The sequence below is a fragment of the Anser brachyrhynchus genome (genome assembly GCF_964034855.1).
Source record: "Anser brachyrhynchus genome assembly, chromosome: 5".
Lineage (NCBI taxonomy): Eukaryota > Metazoa > Chordata > Aves > Anseriformes > Anatidae > Anser > Anser brachyrhynchus.
In genome coordinates this window covers 42,046,739-42,066,623 of record NC_137699.1, presented here as the reverse complement: position 1 = coordinate 42,066,623, position 19,885 = coordinate 42,046,739, and the positions used below count along the sequence as shown (strand labels likewise).

The window sequence follows — 19,885 nt, the reverse complement described above, 5'->3', positions numbered from 1 at the left end:
TCATATAATCTTGTCTGGGAGAACTCTAACTGCAATCTCAACACTAAAAAACCCAACACCCAACCCTAAAAAAAACCAACAAACTAAACAAACAAATAAAACAATACCAAGGCCAGAAACATGCAAAACCACCGTATACTTACCTTAAAGGCACAAAATTCCCATTAACCACTTTTTCATATATACTTGGTACGGTTGAGGGCTCTCTCAGCAAGATGACCACTTTCATCTGTTATCTTCTCCCAATCTGTTTGTCCAACAACAAAACCAATGGCCCTTTTCCTGTCTGCATCTTTTTTTTCTTCTAGATCTGCCCACCGCACCTATGGAGAACATACTATCAGTAGGACAATCCCTTATGAACTTCTGAGACACATCTAAGCTTCCCACTGCAGATGAGAGTATAAGAATTCTAATTTGTACTCATTTTAATTCCAACAGGTAATCACTAATTTGTTCTCTGATGAGTAAAGATGGAAATTGCAGCGGTTACATTATTTTTAATTGAATGTCCCGAATGTTCAATGAAGTAGAAAAAAAGGTATGTATGATTAGCATTTTCCATTTCAATGCTATAGTTCTGAGAGATGAAGAATCACTACAGTTACTTTCCTATGCAAAGCAATGCTTCCTGCAGGAAGAATTATCAAAGATTCATTTAGCGTCTTCATTTCTGTAGAACCTGTCTTTCAATTGCACAATGGAATCACCTAGGAGAAGACTATGAAATACAGGAAGAGCGTGTAAAGAGCAACTCAGCAGTGAATGACTGAATGAGGGTCAGTTTTCTTTATCTTCCGTGACAGATTTTTATTTAAAGCTTTTTACTGATTCTTTCCACTAAATAACGTCTGTGCACTGGTTGCCTCCCATCTTTACAGCTGAATCCATTTCCTCTATGGCTCTTCACTGTCATGCAGATCACTTGCACTCATCCTGTTCAAACACACACAGTCACTTCCTCACCCACAAACCCAGACACGATGTGGGGGCATGGGGAGGGGAGTGTAACTGCGGGGAGGGAGGAAGGTGGTGATGAATGGCCACTGTCCAGGAACTCAACAGCAACACACAACTGCAGGACAAGAAAAACAGTAAGTGAAGGAGCTCTTCCCTGACATCCTGCTGACTCCCATTCAAACTGATCCGTTACTTTTGGACATACCCATATCACCTTTCTTCCAGCACCCCCCTAATTCCACATCCTAGCTGACCTTCCTCAGATATTCATACTGATATGCAATGCCTGCTTTCTTCCACCATCACTTCCTCTGAAAACGCCTCAGTAACTCCTTTTCTCTCACACACTGTTCAGTACTACCCGTGTTTTCTACTTCACTTTACAAAGCAAACCAACAAACCCAAACACAGACAGTCAACTCAAACTACTTTTAGCGGCAAAGTTGAATGAATTGCATTGCTGATCAACTCGTTCATTAAAAAATAAGTATGAAAAATAACTTAGCTGCAAAATCAACTGTAGTCTGTACAAGACCCACAGCTCCTTATCAGCTTTAATACAGAGCTAGCTGTAACAGGTATTTCTAGGAGATTTGTATACATATACACACATCATTCTCTCCTCCCTCCCTGGTTCCTTACATTTTCCTTGAAGCTAACACACTTTTAACCTCATGTTTTGTTTTAAACTGATTACTACTACATATATTCACAGTGGATAGAGATGGAAATCCAGACAGTTGAGTATCTGCTTGGGTACAAAGCTTATGGCAGAAGCGATGAATTAGAAAGCATGTCCAAGTATCTTTATCTGGTAGTAAATATGCTTCTTCACATACTGTATTGTTTGCACAGATGCAAATGATGTTCCTTTTTTGTTTGTTGTTCTTTCATCTTTATGTAAAGGTTCATGGGACATATAGAAAAGCAAACTACAAAAAATTAGTCTATAGTTATTAATGTTGGCTACGCTCTGAATGTAAGCTTGTATATTCTTTTCCACCACATAGTGGTATTTGTGATAATCGTAACATTTAAGAATACAGAAGAATACCAATGTGCTATCCATGTCAAATGGTAAATTTTAGCATGTTGTACCAGTCAGATTTAATGAAGATGTAATTCTGAAAGCAAAAGCTTGTCTTTCTGTTTTGGAAAAAATAAGCATCCTACCTATTACCTCTTTCATCTTCCTCCATGATTTTTGTTTTTTTCAGTGGTATTTGAAAATGTACCAGTTTATGCTCAGAACAGAAGTACATATAGAGTGGTTGAAGCCACCTTCTTAAACACCCTCTCCCAAGCTATACGAAAGGTATATGCAGGAGGTAACTTCAAGGTTTTACTCATAATGGACCTACATAGTTGATGCTTTCCTCAGCTGAATCTTTTTTAAAGTTAAGAACAGTGAATTGTTTCTCTGCCTACTTATTACAAAACCTAACACAAAAAATTAGTTTAATAAAGTCATCATCATCTTGTCTTAGAATATACACTGTGTATCACACCATTTCATCACACAATGTAAAGCCTAAAAAAAGGACTCTACGCGCATCTTCTTCCTCAGCACGAACTGGGATATGACTCCATTCTCAATCTCAAAAGCCATGCTATGCATAGTTATCTTTCATTATCTACAACTCCTCACTTCATTATACTTAATCTGTTTACCTCTGGAAGACTATTCTCCAAAATATTCTCCTACAGAATCTAATGGAAAATAAAAAGCGAGTCAAGGAAATTCCCGTATTCATGTACACTGACTGACTTGATACAAACTCTTTATCTCAGAAACCTTTCAACGGTCATTTACAGAAAGTCATTTGAAAGTTTATTACCCTTTTCTTTCCAGGTTCAGAAGCACGAGTATCATAGTCATCTGGAAGCTGTAGATAATCTTCCATTCTGCTGGCAATGGCTTCCCAGTCACGTTTCCTTTTAGTGCCAGTCCGCAAACCATCCAGCTTGTCTGAGAACAAACACAGAGCCTCAGAGTTAAAGGAGATTTTTTTCCTATTATTCACACAAACAAGATGTGAGAGGAAATATTTTCAAAAGAATGATCAGCAGAACTTGTACATCCAGCTTATCTTGATAGACAGTATGATGAGAGTTGAAATAAACTAGAAGACTCAGCACCATTTTCAAGTTTTATTGATCTTTCACATTAACTGCGTGGCAACAACACTCAGTTTTGTTATTTGTATGAGGGAGAAAAGCTTGCTTTTCTGGATGCTCATACCATATAGAGTCTGTACTTACAAGTACAATACAGCCACCCATAGCTCTTTAAGGAACTACAGATCCACCTGTTCTATATTAGAACACAAGACCAAAGCTGTAGCATCTCTCCCAGATTTGGGGTTTAATACCGTGTCAACCATTACATACATGTAATATCAGGGAATAAGTGACGATCGTATAATTTTACGCATCGAAAACAAGTTTTTGAGGTTCTGTTTCTGCTGAACAAAACCGTCCCCTGAAACCCTGACCTCCCATTTTTCTTCTCCCTGCAAGGAAGAACCACCCCAAAAAATCCTCCAGGACTGGAAAAAAAAATCTCGGATTTTTTTGTTTCATGGTGCAAGAAGTCAGTCACAAATATTTGAGAAGTATGCTTGTCCAACAGCCATCATTTTCTTCTTTTTCTTATTGAACAAATAAATGCATGAAGAGAAACAGTTCCATTCCTAGGTTCTAAAATTTTGTTCCTCTTTAGACACTTATTTTCAGTGAAAAAATAACACCTTCTTGAAATTATGTGGTCAATTGCTTTTGGAAAGGAGATGAAAGAATTACTCATTTTAAGATTATGAACAATAAGACATGAAAATGAAAACAGGCTTCACAAGTCAAAGTAAATCCTAGTACTAATTCTGTTGCTGTATGCTACCATTTCATAAGCCAAAAACTAGGCGTATGCAGAAGGAACACTAAGCTTGGTAGTTACGTTCTGTAAGCCGTTTCCAGTGATGTCAGTAACAGTGCTTCAAAACTCACCGCTGTAATTAAATTTACCCACCAAAGGTCTCTGAAATAAACCAAGTACAAAACAACATATTTTCTGGAGAGCAGAAGAGGATGTTCAAGAGTATGTATTTAAAGAAGATCAGTTCAGAGATGAGTTTTTTTTTACTTAATATTGGAGAGAGAAGAGCAACAACAGAGAGGATGTGAGGCAATGGTGATGTAGACATGATACTAAAGTTTCAGTGCCATAACCTGGTGAAGTAATTTCTCTCTCACAGAACTCTAAAGTTTTTAAGAATCCACTTCTGCCCCATTTCTCTAGAACAGATACAGAACTTCTTCCAAGAAAACATTTTAATCCCTCTCTGAAAACAAAACAGAAAAGCAGAAAAACAAAACCCAAACCAAACAAATCAAAGAACACTTAATAAAACTGTGTGCAGAATATTTGTATCTGTTACATGATATCTTGTGACATGATTCACTTAAGGTTCTTCTTTGCTCTAAGTTAAATCTGCCAAGTTTGAAGCTCAATCTCCACAGAAAGTTGGTACTCCCTCTAGAAGACAAAATTAATTTACAAAATATTCCTCCATTACTCCAGCACATGACATACTCACACTATTCCTCAGTATTACTCTCAGATCAATCAGTGTAAAACATTCACAGAACAAGGGTTACAAGAAAAAGAAAAGGTATTTAAAGGGATAGCAACAAACAGATCGAGGAGCATTTAGGAACATAAAGAACTGGAAGTTCAGGAGCTCTGCTGACAGTAATGTATAACACAGACGTATTCCTGTTGGAAGGCAATCTGCTATGATGCAAGCATATCTTATTTCCAGCGTCCCACTCCCTGCTGCACACAGACCAACTGAACACAGTCCCCAGAAATGTGTAACTCGTAACCAGGGGAGTTCAGGAGGCATTCAGCCTATCAGTTTCCCTCCGTCCCTTTTTGTTAGTGCTATACAGAATTTATTTTACAATGTTATCTCCTTCCATTTTTGAAGTTGGAATGCCTTCCTTTCCAGAGAGACCTGCTTCCACGCATACTATCATGGTTCACATGCAGCAGACACACTCTAAGGAAATGTCAAAAGCCTACCACAAAATATATATTTTTTTTTTTCCTGAAAACAAGACAAGGTGTCATTTTGTAACAACGGTGCTTGTGAATATTTATGGCAGATGATTACTGAGCGTTAAACTATCAAACGAATCACTTCACCATTTCAATTTTAAAAACAACGAAACAGCAGCGTTTTTGAAAACCTGTAGAATGAAAAACTCACCTTTAGAATTTTAATAATAGCTTCTGAAAGTAAATTACTTACTTTGCTCAAAGTAAATCAATCAATTGGCTACTTTTTTGCCTTTCTTGTACAAAAGCTACAAAGTTTTAAGTGAAATGTTATTTGCATTCCAGAGCAAATTTTACAACGGTATCAGAACCTCACCTATGGTAGAAGTCATTTCTCCTTTTGCAGAAGTTTGTCCAACTCACAACTAAGCCGCATTTTGAAACAGAGTACAGTACTAAACACTTAACATAGTCAAATTTTAAAAACATTAGTCCATTTCTGTAAGTTTAAGAGCCTGAGTGTATGATGCACTGAGACAGACTGAAACAGTAGTGACTAGATTTTAAAATAAAAACGTGGTTTGCAGTCACAACACATAAGGAAACGCTATACCAGCATACATAGTCAGAGGAATGCATCAACCCTGCCAAAGTAAATTTGAACTAAAGCAAGTGCTCTGGGGCAAACAGCATGGTGACTGGCACAAGTCAGCACTGCAGCTAGAAGAGCTCATGCTTTTCAGACCTTTTCGAAGGCTTTCTGTGATTAGTAAGATCTTCTGTCCTCCTGTAACAATATCTATTCAGAAAGAAATCCAAAAGGCAGAAGAGGACTTACAGAATTGTTTTCGGATTCTGCACTTCGACAACCTCTGCAAATGCTTGCCCGCTGGGACTAATGCAATGAACCTAATGGGCAGGTTCCAGGAAATAACCCAACTTGGGAATGACAAATGCATACCACAGTTTACATGCCTTTCAGGAAATAATTTTGATATGTCATCTACTGAAATGGGCCTGTGAATAACCAAAAAATCTTACTGCGAATTAAATATAATTATTACTCACAGACAGCAAGTACTTATAAAGCACACCCTCAGCTAAAAGCTGTCTGCTCTCACAAAGTAGTTTTTCAAAAATAAACAAATAAAACAGCATTTGTTACATAGGAATGCCAGGCTTTTTATAACGTACGTTCTGTCAGAATTTACTTTTAATCTGTAGTTCTATATAGTTATAAATATGAATCTAGAGGGTAGTTATGAAAGTAAAATTGTGAATACAGATTTAATAGAAAGACCTTCTCAGCACCTGTGACTTACAGTCTGCTAAGATCCAGTTTGTTAACTGATTGTTATTATTCCCACAGTCCTGCAAGTAATTTATTTTAGAGTAAAATTGACTCTGCTGCTCTCTCCCAGTTTTACGTTTATGTTAACTGGAGACCATATAAAAATCCTCTTGCGTTTTCTATTACGGATTTTCCACATAGAAAGAAAGTCAGCACAATTCTGTTGTTAGCAGTATTTGATCATGAATGAGGTAGACTTTGACAGCTATCTGTAACTTTCTGATGCAACCACAGTCCCCACATTACTACAAACTACCCATAAAAACTTTTACAACATACTCTGGACTCCTGCCATATTTATAAAAGGCATGGGATGACTTAAAAGTTCTCTCTGTGCAGTGCAACACATCTGTTCCTACTTAGTACATGGAGTCTATATTATTTAGAATAACACACAACACATCAGAGCCTTGCATTCTTCAACAATGCAGAGTTGGAAAAAATCATTACAAATTTAAGAAATAATCATAAGATACGAAAAGCAATTAACTTGTATACCAAGAATGCAGAAAAATCTTTGTCTTGAACTGCCTTGCTGTTCGACATGCTGCAAGCATTGAGTATGAATCTCCTTCAGTTTTACTGCAGGTGCCACAAAGCCAATATATTCCACAAATATTTAAATGACTTAAAAGAGAGCACAGCAGCAGAAGACATGGTGCAGCTAAGCAGTTAGCAGCAAGAGATGAAAATCTGCTTTATGTAAGCCACAACTTCTGATGCTATTTCCGTTGTACAAATGTGATTTTGGTTATTGGAAAGTAATCATACACAGGGCTGTACCACATGCAGAAGACCTCAAAAAATGCTAAGACATACTGTATCCCACTCAGGTGTTTGTTACTTCTCAGAGATGTGATAGAAAATGATAGTTTTATGCACCTCCCACTCATAAGATCTTGGCTTAGTACCACTACTGTTCACTGGGGAAAAAAAATAAAACAAAAAATCCCACAAAAAAATAATGTCTAAAAACTTATTTCCACACGTCCATATTGCATCATATCCATGGTGCCTGCATTTCAACCTGAAGGTCTCTTTTGACTTTGATAGAATTGTAATATTAGCACTTATATACAATGCAGCCAGCAGCACTAATCAGAACAGGAGTGCAGCAAACATCATGCCCTTGTAAGTCCTGGAAAGTCCATTCTGCATCCTACTAAGAAAAATTCTAGTACCCCCCTGGAATTTGAAATGCTTAACAAACTTTAACTTATTAATACATAACTTGTTGAAAAGACGACGCCGATTCACTCAGAACCAATTTCAACATATGGTACTTCTCTGTCCTCACACATGCCAGTTTTGGAAAGTAAGATGCATCATCAATACAATTTTACCTACTATGCAAGTCTCCAAGAAAGTGAGTAGTTACTGACGACATTTATGCTTGAGAAACACATATGCAGTATGAACAAGAATGCAGTGCAATGTAAGTTGACTCTTCACTTTTTATAATACGGAGGAGATGAATAAAGAATAGGAATACCGCTTTAAATATATTTTTGCAACACAATACCTTCCTTGAACAGATGGAAGAACAATTAATGAGTATATAAAACAGCAATGGTTAGAAAGTCATAATTCCAATGCCTCTGGTGGCAGAGAGAAATTCCTTTTCTGTATTGAAGCTTTTGCAGTTTCAGATGTGTATGAGACCAGTACATTTATTTGTCTTTGGTAGGGAGGCACAGTGAAAATGGAAATTAAAGTTTTGCAAATATCATCAGATACCAACTATAAGAAACAGGAAAAAATAAATACCCACCTAGCTTTGCCTCAGAAGTGTCCATCTCCCATTTGCTTTTCGGAATGTAACCCTAAATCATACACAGAGAGAAGCTCGGAGGATTAGAGAGAGCAACACATGCATATCACTTTTGAACTGGAAACAGCATTATAATGGGAGCTTAAGGTATTTCTTTTTGTAAGGCACAATTCTTGTTATCAGATGAAGGAAACAAGTTACTCAGTATTTCAGAACTTCTGCATCCACTTACTTCCCTTTCAGTAAGTGATTTCAGCAGCCCTTGCACATCATTACAAGAACGCTGCTCTGCCAACACAGAACTCCAGAATGAGTCTAACAGATAGCAATGGTGCTGTGTGCAGTTACTAGATTATAATATCCCAAGAGGCAAAGTTATAGCGACACAATTTATCAGGCATTAAGAATATACAAGGCTTTACAAATGCAAAAGTTACCTTAGTCAAATGCAAAATATACCTTAGTCAAATGTTTTTAATATATTTCCAGATTTACTACACACAAGCTTCACTTAATAATCCTTTCAGATGAACATACTAAATTCTTGTATGAGTAGTCGGTTCACACTTTTTTTCTAGTTTAAATGAGGTAGTATCTGCTAAAACTGAGATTTAATTATTTTTTCATTTAAAAATAACCCTCATCATGGTTCAAAGATTATTTCCAAACACTTTTTCCCTACACGTCATCATATATTTTACATATAATAAACCTTAGCCAGTTCATTCCTTGCAAATGAAAATACTATTAAATTTGGCAAAAAGGTATTTATTTTAGGTATTTTCTTGTGGTCTTTTCATTTTATACTCTTACACAAATAAATCCTTGCTAAGCAATTCTTTATAACTCATATAAGTAGTTTTATTCCTAATCTGAACAGCTGAAATTTTCTCTGCAATCACATAAAAAGCTCACTGTGGTGAAATGGAACCCTTGTGAGAGTTTCATTGTTTTAATGATATTTAATATGGAGGGAAAAGAACTACTCTAAAAGATTTCAACAAGAAACCAAAAAATCCAGACCAGTTTTAATATACTAATTCCTTTCCTGCTCTATTTATAGGTCGCCTCCACTGTGAACACCTGTGTATTTGTTAATGCTGAGTTATTAAATCAGTGTACCATGACAGAGAGCTACACTGCTTTTGTTTACGTTCAGCATTGCTCTTCCAAAGTCTTTTACAGACCTTTTTTTTCCTTTTCCTCAAGCATGCATCAGTGATTTGAGATTATCAGATTTATCTATTTTAATATTTTTAATCAAGTCTGTAGTTAATACAAACTAAAACAGTTTGCACTGCAATATTTCATTGTGATAAATAAATAAATTTCAGGTATATATATATATTTATACTTTTCAAACGTTGCACATTAAAATATGCTCAGAAAAGTTACACCACAGCTAGGAGCATGTATTAAACAAAGCAATGTGTGATACATTGGTGAGAACACTAAGTTAAATGCATCAATAATTCATACCATCAAGCACAGAAAAGCAAGAATTGTCTGAACGCTTCAAACAACCCTGTGAGAGTTGACAATAGCAACAGAAGAGTGACTTTGATGGTGTGAAATGCCCTAATGTGTGCTGAATCTGTATAATATCCCAGTCTTCGGATAGGGTAAGAAAAGATTCAGACTTCATCCTTTGGTACAAGACAGTTGGATATTTCAAGGACATTTGCCAGATGGAGCTTGAGACCTCTCTTTTTCCCCAGGATTAAGAGAAGTACAGGAGAATGAAATATGAAGAACCTTTACCAACTGTTCTCAAGAAGGCGACAGATACCAAATACTTTTCTGTCTGACATACCTCTCTGAAATCAGCCATGTGACTGAATGGCAAAGATTACATATGGCAGATTATTCTTTGCTGCTTTTCACCTCTTGTGAATTGGAATAGAAAACATTCTTTTATGTAGTTTACTTTTAGATACTAATAATTTGCATAGTTTCCACCACCATGCTTTCTCCTTGTCTTATAAAGAAAAGGCCTGTTCTTATGATGTGCTGTGCAACAGGACACTCCCCAGAGCCCATAAACACACACACACAGAGTTATGCACAGATTTCTCTCAAATGCTAAAAGACAACTTTCTATTCTAGATATAAACTCATTTTCAAGAAATGAGAAGCTAGCAGCCATATTCTTGTAAACATGGATGCATCTTTAAAGAGTTCTAATCCCACTTTATGCAGTCTCATACTCTGTGCCAGAGAATAATTTAGTAGAGAATGAGTCATATTGCTAAAAAAAGCCTGAAGACCAACCAAAAAAACAAACCAAAAAAACCAACAAGCAAACCCCAAAACCAGATGTTTATTAAAATCCATTCTTCTTAAATTTCATTTTTGTTATTCTGTATTTCATCCGGTTTCTATACTGCCACTCATGAGGAAGAGTAATTTTCCATCAAGAGAACAGACCTTGCTCATCCCAGACGTTTTTGGTTACTTCCTGTTTATAGGAATTTAACTGCTTGGTTGTGGGAACCAGGGTTTGACACATTCAACTCTTCAAGCACTGATCAGTTGTAGCTCCAACACATACCAAGAAGTTACATTCAGAGGCCTTCTGCAGCCTTTTAAATACATACCCAAAAAAGCCAGCCCATAGAACTAATCTCTAACCTTCATTCATCCAAGAGATCTAATCCCTCAACTTGGAAATACCTACTGACAAAGTCAGAAAGCCTCGGCAGAGAAAATATTCTTCGTAACTGTTGTCATATACTATGACTGTTGAGACGAGTTCTTTAGACGTGTGAAAGAAAATAAGCTAAATGAAACTTTGCCCATTCTTCCCATCCCTCCACTTGGTATGATACTTAGACAATCTGGAAGAGAGAGCTATAGTGTACCGTAACTTATAAATAAATGTCTGCAAGAGGCATGTTGCCATGATACTCTGATAATGCTGTTTGTGTCATACACTCACAGATTATTTAAGAAAATCAGATAGAAATAACACGATTTGACATTAAAGTTCTCTTAGAAATGTTTAAGGAACAAATGACTATAGACGTGTGTATTAAAATCGCACTGCTAAGAATGGCAATGGGTTGGCATTTACAAGATCGAGACTCTCCCTCAGACATATTAAAAAGCATTTTGTTAGAGATGGCTGATGTGTCTCCTACCAGTTCACTTTCTTCTTCCTCTGCTGCATCCTTCTTGGCTTCTTCTTTCTGGTCTTCAATATTTGCATCAAAATCCTCCATCTCCACCTGTTACAAAGCACAAGCACAGACTTGCAATGCACTGCTTGACTTCTAAGTCCCATTTTTTTAGTAGGTTAAGCAGAAGATTCCAAGCTCAAATAGAAGAGGAAAGATGGAATTAATTTTGGCAAGCACTATGTTGCAGTTTCTATGAATACTGGATCTACTTCTGCTTCCTTCAAAGCAGGTTCCCTTCTTCCTGGAGCAAGAAACTGTGTGGGGAAAGTAGCAATAGTTTGTGATCCTCCTTCACATGAATTCTTCATGCTAACGTATTTGTAACAGTTAAATACCTCCCTTGCTTCATACACAATCATGTTTCAAAACTTGAAATTTCGTAAGAAGATCTTAAACTTCTCACTTACGAATCACTTGAATGGCACTCTCTGTATAGAATGTATCTTTATCAAGCCTCTATCTTAAGTATTTAATTATCACAGTGGAGATTATTAATCACAGAGATTAACGTAATGAACAAAAATGGATGCTTTAAAACACATCTAACCCTGCCAATCTAATGGAATACTTTCTGGGGCCCATACCTCTAATGGAAATTCATGTGTATACTCTGAAATGCCAGATACTCTCATACACATGCAGTTATGAAAACCATTAGTAAAACCTTGATAAACGTATCAGAGTAAACCCCTAATATGTCCTTCTCTGGGTCTACTTGAGAGCTGAAACTTTTGCTCTCCTCTTGAAAATGACTATTTTACAATAAAAAGTATCTGTAGAGTAGAAAATAACCTGCTGAGATCATGACAAGCTGCAAAGAGTAAACACCCTTCCTGTTTCAGCAGGTCAACAGTTTCTATGGCCACAGCAAGAGCTGTTCCGACAGCAACAGCTCTGGTACATTCAATACAACCATTAACACAGCAGTTTATTTCCAGAGTTCCTGAAATATATGTCAAAGAAGAATGCAACAATACAGAAGGATAACGTATCCAAGATGCGTGTCATGGTAGAATGTAAATGGAATAAAAGGTAACATTCCTCTATATTAAGTGTAATCTTCTGCTAAACGTGTTTTATTTACTACTACTCTGTACAGGTCTCGATTTCACAAAGCAGGGATCCAGAGGAGTTAATGTTTATTTACTTATTTTATCGACTATTTCTCAAATTATGAACAACTAAGCTGAAAAGGTGCCAAGGTTTGTCTGAGAGAGCAAAAATACTCTTTAATTGGTACTAAACAGTTGCTAAAGAACAAAGTAGCTTCAATTCTTCCTCAAAGATGCGTAAGTCAGGGCTCCAAACAAAAATGCCTTAAAAAGTAGCATGTGCCTTTGTATTTAGGTAGTCGATAAGAATAATGGAATACTTATCTGACAACAATTCCATCTTTCTATAGTGTCAAGTATACGGCAGTCCTGTTTGTCATCATATCTTCACCTGCTTTATATTTTCAGTATAGACATATCTCCATAACTTGTCATTTTAACAGGCAGAGATACTCTTACCTCTTCGATAGCAGCATCTTGCAATAGAGAACGAATGTCCAGGCGCATCATGTGACGTGGCGCTGCCTCCCAGTGATCAGACATCTAAAAAAAATACACCAAAAAAACCCAAAACATAAAAATGAAGCACCTCCAAAACCATAAGAGATTGAACAGAAAATTGGGCTTCTTATCACAAGAAAAGATCTATCTGCACTTAAGTCATTTCAGTCGATCCTGTGAAATAACCACCAGCTCCTCTTCGAAGAAAAGCGTAGGCATTATGTAGACTAAAACAAGCCAAGTTTTCCAACAACAGCAGGAGTGAAAACACAAGGAAACTTGCAATTAATCCTATGACTCCATACGTATACAGTTACCCTGCTGATTTCTTTTAGCTTGCGTCCATGTATATTCCTCTTGGAACACGTCTGGTTATCTGCGCTCATTTCTGCTAAGTACACCTAGAAAGAGAAAGACAATATTAAATGTTTTAAATTAGTTTTTAGAGTTTTTCTATCTGGTCATACACTCCACAGTTGTACATTCCAAGAAAGGTAAACTTACAGATCTAGACCATAGCACTCTTCCTTAACATGGGAATGACTTTGCATTCAAAAGTTTAGAAATACTGGTATACAGGTGCTAGGAAATTCAAATGCCTTCTAGGTATTCACCTCAAAACCCTTGGTTTTTGCTGCACTCCAAAACTGCTCAAAATGTCGCACTCTATCATTGATAGCATCAAGGATAATGAAGGGGAAGAAGCCATCATCCAATGTCTTTTTGAAAGTTTTAAACATGCTGGTGCGATAGGTCTCTTCCATATCAGCTTCATATTCATATTCCATCACCTGGGTCAATGACAAAAGCATTTAAGCAAGAGGACACCTATTAAGCTGTTAACATTCAACTGCTGAATGTCCTGATCACAAAGTACATTAGCATGAGAAAGCCATCTTCCAAAATCAACTTTCAATCATTTGCCCATTCTGCCCCTATGTTAGATTGACTTGTCTTGAAAAACAATCCCCCACACCGCTGCATTCTTCCAAAGCAACAGACTGAAATTCTGATTGTCACTATGTTGTTTCACAGTATCTTGTTTCTTTGTCAAAATAAGCAACTGAATTAGAAGTACCTTCTTTTTTACTTTTTTTCCTGTATCTGGGTCTCTCTCTTCTTTTTCTACTTCAGTGATGAAATAGTCATCCAGGCTGAGCACTCTTGGTGCAGGTCCTCCACACTCTACTTCCTTATCCTGGGAAGAAAGCAAAACAGAAATACTTTTGGGTACCTGTAAAAATTCCATTCTGTTACAGAAGACCCTCAGAATGGTTTTGGCAAATGGCAATTCCCTGCTCTATATTCAAAGCAGGAAGAAAGCGGTATTCCTCATGGTTACTAAGAGTGGACAGGATTCACATGCCACATGAGGACATGGAACATTAAGTAACAACAGACTGAAATTCCAGGTCTTGATCTCATCTCTTCCAGGTCTTCCTACTTCTTCCAGTAAGTCTGACTTAATTTTTTGTCTTAGTATACTGTACAAACAGAAAGAAAACAGCAGAGGAAGTACACAAAAGAGATGAGCAGCACTACACAGTGAGCAGTCCTTTACGTACCCTGATGAGTTTTGCTACATGTGTCTTTCCACTGCCAGGCAATCCTCTCATTATGATTACAATCTGAAACAAAGATAATGTAAAATAAGGTAGGAGACTGTACTAAATTTAACAGATCTCTTATACAAAGAAATTCTAGAAAATTACATGCCCTGGGCTCACAACTTTGTCTATCATGAAGCAAAGCCAGTACCATGCCTCACTCCCAGGTTTTACAAACCATGTTGTAATGCATGGCGGTAGTTCCACGGGACTAATAATAAGATTATGTGATGTTAATCATCTCAGCAGCTCACACTGCACAAGATATTATGAAACTGTTTACAATAAAGTTAATTGAATGAGTCTTGTCTAAACGTTTTATTGCCTAGATCTTATTCTTTCTGACTTTTACATGGCATACTGCCAACTCTCTGACGGGATAAAGCCAAGTCTTTCCTCCGATACATCAAAAACACAAGTAAAGATCTCAGAAGAATCTAAAACACATTAATATTACCAACTAGTAGGAATTTCATATTAGCTTTCCTAAGAGGTTTACATCTCCTGTGGACTCCTCAGGCCTAGGCTACAACATTCTGAGTATTAGCAACGGAACCAACAGAATTTAAAGCGCTTCCCTGAATGTAAGCTTCTTCCCAACGTGTTACACTCATGAGCATTTTATCTGAATACAGACTTCATAGAAACTGATTGTTGCTGTTGCAATGCATACTCACCCTCTCTGGCCTGCTATCCCGTCCTGGTGGCTTCAAAATATCATCTACATTTTTAGATTCTGGCTTTCTTTCCACTCGTGGAGCAGGTGGTGGCTGACGAGGCATCGATGGAGCAGAAATAGGAATCCTTTCCTCAGGGTAATTTCTACGATCACCTTCAAATTCCAGTGATTGGACAGAAGAATTTTCTTAGTTTGGTGAAATTATAAATTTTAACAGACACTCATTACTTTAGGATAAATTCATGGATGTCTCCCCAAAACAATTCAAAGTTCTAATCTTGAAACTACTACAATCAAAGACGTTTTTTAGCAGAATATGTAACTGTCTTTTCCTGATCTCATCACTACTGAGAAACCAAACTATAACATTATCCAAATAAATTTTCCTGAATTCTATATTCTTAACAAAGAAATAATTTTTCATAATATTTTAGCAGGTATTCAGGACTGAGAAACCATACCTCCAAACATAGAAGGCCCATGATCATATGCTGGACGATCTGTCTTTCGTTCATACGGTGGTCTTTCAAAACCACCCCGCCTGGAGGAGGGATGCTCTTTTTTGTCACGGTAAGACTGAGTCCTTGAAGGTGCAGTAGGAATAACCCTGCCAAAATAGTATTCTGTGTATTCGTAGAATTTTTTACTATGGATTCCAATGAGAAATTACTATGTACCTCAGTCAAAACAGACAGCCTGATACACAATCTAGCTTGAATCAAATTGATTTCAAAAATGTTCCAAAACTACATACCTATCATCTCGGGGATGACGCTCTTTTTCAAATCTCTCTCGTTCATAGTCCACAGAACCACGGTCTCTGTGCAATTCCCGCTCTCTCTTGAAATCCCGGTGATCTGTATTTGAATTACCTTGACGCTCAAAATACGGTTCACGATCTCTTTCTCTGTTGTAACGACCAGGGTGCTCTGAAAGGAGAAACCCATGGAAATCCAAACTATTAAAACATATCCTGAATTTATTATTTTTGAAGGATAAACAACAAAAGTACAAGAAAAATATATAGAAATTCATGATGTGAGGGCTAAAACAAACTCAGCCACTGAATCTCTTTCCCAAACTGTAAGAGACAACCATAACATGCAATCCTACTTAAAGCTACTGAACTGAGTCTTTAACATGGCTTGGTCAATGACCGTATTACTCCTCTTGACAATATAAACCCTTATTTTTATGGGCCCTGGAAGGCAAGAAAGTGGTTCTTATTTAAATCAGGAGTTATTTAGTTTAAAACACACTTGTAGTGCCTTACAACTTTTCTTATGGGCTAACTAATGGCCTGTGAGCTAACCAAGGGCTCCCTACCTTTTTGAAATGTTTGTCTCTCCGGCAAAGGTTCTGGACGCAGAGTTACCCTCTCCCCATATGGAATCTGTTCCACTTTACTGGTGGTTATATCTGGTTAAAAATAATCAGAAAACTAAGTAATGTCTTAACATACCCCTCTTCCATTTCCTTCCCAATGTCGTGAAAAGCACTCAGTCAACGACATTAGAAGTGACTGAAATAACTTACCAAAATACACATAAATACAGAACACCAGGGTTTTTAAAGTCTTAAGTATGTTTCTGCATGCATAAGTATGCATACCGCTTTACCTTAACAATGGGACTTTATTTCTTGGGATGAGTTCAGGAAGCTTGCACAGTTACATTATATACACTGATGCTATGAAAGTTTCAGTAACTCATCGAACTACTATAACATTGAGAATATTAACTGAAATGCTCTCTTAAGACTCTCAACAGTCACAGTTTTTCTAACTGCTTTTAGACAAACATCCACTTAATGGAATTGATATGGCTTCAGTTATAGAGAAAAACTCTCTTTAATGGCAACGCACAATTTATGTACAACTTTACAACACAATTCCACTTTTGCAAAAAAGAAAACATGAGAGAAGTCAATTCAATTAAAAGAATAGCATTGAATTTTAGCTTTGATAAACTCAGTGCTAAAAATCAGACGCTCTCACTGCTTAGGTGTTAAATGCCTGTTTAGCATGCCAGCTACTCAGAACCAGGACACTGGTTCTAGAGGGCTCTAGGCACTGTCTAGTATGTACCTCATACCTATTAGTATAGCAGTATATAAATATTATATACTATTATACTATTAGCAGTATATAAATAATGCAAACATTACCCACATTCTGCTTTAAGTCACTTCTCAGAACTGTAACAAACCAAAGTACTTTCTAACACAGTTACACTCCCCATACTCAGTTATAAAGGGATTAAGGGAAAGTCTCACTATCAATCTAAATATAACGTTGATGTGACCATATCAGCTGGTGTTTATTAGAAGCAGATGTGGATATATACCATTCAATTCACGTGACATAGCTTTTCAGCATTAGAGAAAACATCAAACTCAAGACTGAAGATTACTGACTCCTTAAAATTGCACTGTTAAGTATTAGATCACAATGTACACAGCCTAAACATCAGCTGCAAAATATATGTGGCATATTTTGTGTGCCACACTCCTTTAGAATGGAGCTAACTATCCCTCCGTTACAGAACGGACAAATACATTCACTGTAATACCCACCTCGCCCATGGCCATAATCCACAGTTTGCTGAATTATAGGTGCCTTAGGAACGGGTGGAATAACTGGAGGAAGTGACACTGGTACAGCTGACGGAACAGAGGTGTGAACAGCAGGTACTTTCACTGGCGAGGATACTGGTGGAGGCATCATTGACTCCTGTTTACATAATTCGTACTCCATATTTGCTCCTTTATCCTCATTTGTGTCCCAGAGTCCGTGGAAAGAATCCTCATCCCAGCGTTCCTGTTCCACAGCAGAAGGTGATGGTTTTAAAGACTGACCATGACTTGGGGCTGTAGTTGGAGTAGGAACTGGAGCATGTGGCCTTGTCATAGGTGTAGCAGGCCTTGCCAGTGGGGCAGTTGGTCTTGTCACAGGGGTGGGCTGTCTGAACAACACGGGAGGCTTTATAATAACAGCAGGAGAAGGTTTAATAGCTTGGGCTTCTACTGGTGCCTCTGAAGATAGCTGAGAAGAGACCTAGATGCAGAAAGCACTTTAAATAGAGATCTGTAATCTAACCTTCTCTCATCCTCTGCAAGTCAGTAAGCACAACGGCAATCTGTAATTAAATTATAAGCATTTTCTAGTACCTCCATCAAGGTGCTACAGGTAGGAGGACAAAATTTCAAGAACTGGTGGCCCGAATTAATTTGGCGTTTGCTCACTATGCAAAGGCTTGAATATTATCTATTTTCTCCTTCAAAATAATATTAATTTAAGCTCCAGTGGGCCTATCTCATATCAAAGGTGTCTACTGTTTCATTCCCAAAGATTCTTTTGTTGTCTGTGAGGAGGCTGAAATAGTGTGGAAGTAGGGCAGCTTGCTGAGGCACAAAAGGATTGATAAGGCCAGCTTCTTTCTGGAAGTCACTGGAAAAATTCCCAGAGAACAGTATCACCCAGAAAACCCTTAATGGAATCAACATCAGATCGATATCAGAAATGGGGAGGTGTTGCCCAGTGAAAAAATCCAGTCTCGAACCAAACATCCCCATGTACTGTGTCAAAAGGGTCTTTTCAGAATCCCAGCAGATGCCAAGTTAGAGGCAGCCTTACTAGCAGCATGCAAACGAACTCAGAGAATGGCTGTAGATACAGGCTGAGATCTGTAGTAAGTTCAAAGACATGGCAGAAATCCAAAGAAAGATAAGTTGTTTGAATACCTCTGGGCAGATGGGTGAAGTAGGAAATACCAAAGTTAGGAAGTAAAGTCACTTCCTAAAGATGCCAACACATCTGCAGCTCTTGGTAGCAAATCTGTTCCATTACTTTACTTTATAGACACTGTAAACAATGAAGAGGTCAGCTAGGCAAAAAGAAAACTTGCAGTGTATCATTCACAGCACAATGCTTCTCTGGAGGGAGGGACAAAGAAAACTTGGTCTGGCTAAACATCAGGCTCGCAGGTCAGTACGGCCAAATTTATTGGTACCGGTAACTTTTAGGTTATGATCTAATGAAGAATGAAGTCTGTGCATCAACTCAGCATCGACTTCAACATACATTTAACAACACTGTTGTATTCATTCTAGGAAGGATTTATAAACCTGAGTAAACATGACTGGAGAAGTTAAGCTGTCTTCTGACCTGGTATGAACTTGAACTATCAAAAAAAAAATTAAAGAATCTGAGAAGAGTTCCCAGAACCAACCAGGAGACTGGACAGCAGAGGAGTAAACTGTATCACAACAGGAGATGAAGGCACAGAGATACACAAATGTGTGCTTCCACACGCTTCACGATATTCCAGTAATGAGTATTCCTAACAAAGACAGCCAACAGAAAGCTAATATCCACTTTATCTGAGTTTCTGATGGAACTATCCTCAAATTTCTTTTTTAACCTCTTCAAAGAGGAAGGAACACTTAAAGCAGGAAAAGCAAAACAATCTGGGATTCAAAGATAATATCAGAACCTAGTTAGGTGGTGAAAAGGAGGGTCTTCTCATGAGCCTTACAATCTTTTTTCATAAGAGCTGAACTCTTCTTGCACGTTGTCTTATAGCAGTCTAGGCTGTTAAACCTCATGAGCTACTGTCCCCAGCGGGTTATGTTCAGAAGACACAGTGGACTGAACGAATAAGACAGACTTTGAAAAATCTAAAGAAACCACAGTTTCTTTGCCTCAACAAAAGACTGAAGAAGTTGTAA

General features: G+C 37.5%; 1 protein-coding gene across 7 annotated transcripts in view; it reads right to left on the bottom strand.

Moving 5' to 3' along the window:
- YLPM1 (YLP motif containing 1) overlaps positions 1-19,885 on the bottom strand; it is a 39,137-nt gene that overhangs the window by 674 nt on the left and 18,578 nt on the right. Inside the window, exons 7-20 of one of the 7 annotated variants that reach the window (XM_080595532.1) lie at positions 17,732-18,212; positions 16,484-16,576; positions 15,912-16,086; positions 15,619-15,764; positions 15,156-15,310; positions 14,437-14,499; positions 13,950-14,069; positions 13,486-13,662; positions 13,189-13,272; positions 12,830-12,913; positions 11,280-11,366; positions 8,140-8,191; positions 2,799-2,929; positions 144-323 (exon numbers count right to left, since the gene is read on the bottom strand). In XM_080595532.1, the coding sequence (XP_080451658.1) occupies positions 177-323; positions 2,799-2,929; positions 8,140-8,191; positions 11,280-11,366; positions 12,830-12,913; positions 13,189-13,272; positions 13,486-13,662; positions 13,950-14,069; positions 14,437-14,499; positions 15,156-15,310; positions 15,619-15,764; positions 15,912-16,086; positions 16,484-16,576; positions 17,732-18,212 (1,995 nt within the window). In that variant the 3' untranslated portion in view covers positions 144-176. The other 6 variants (XM_080595534.1, XM_080595538.1, XM_080595533.1 and 3 more) reach the window with 6 other exon arrangements.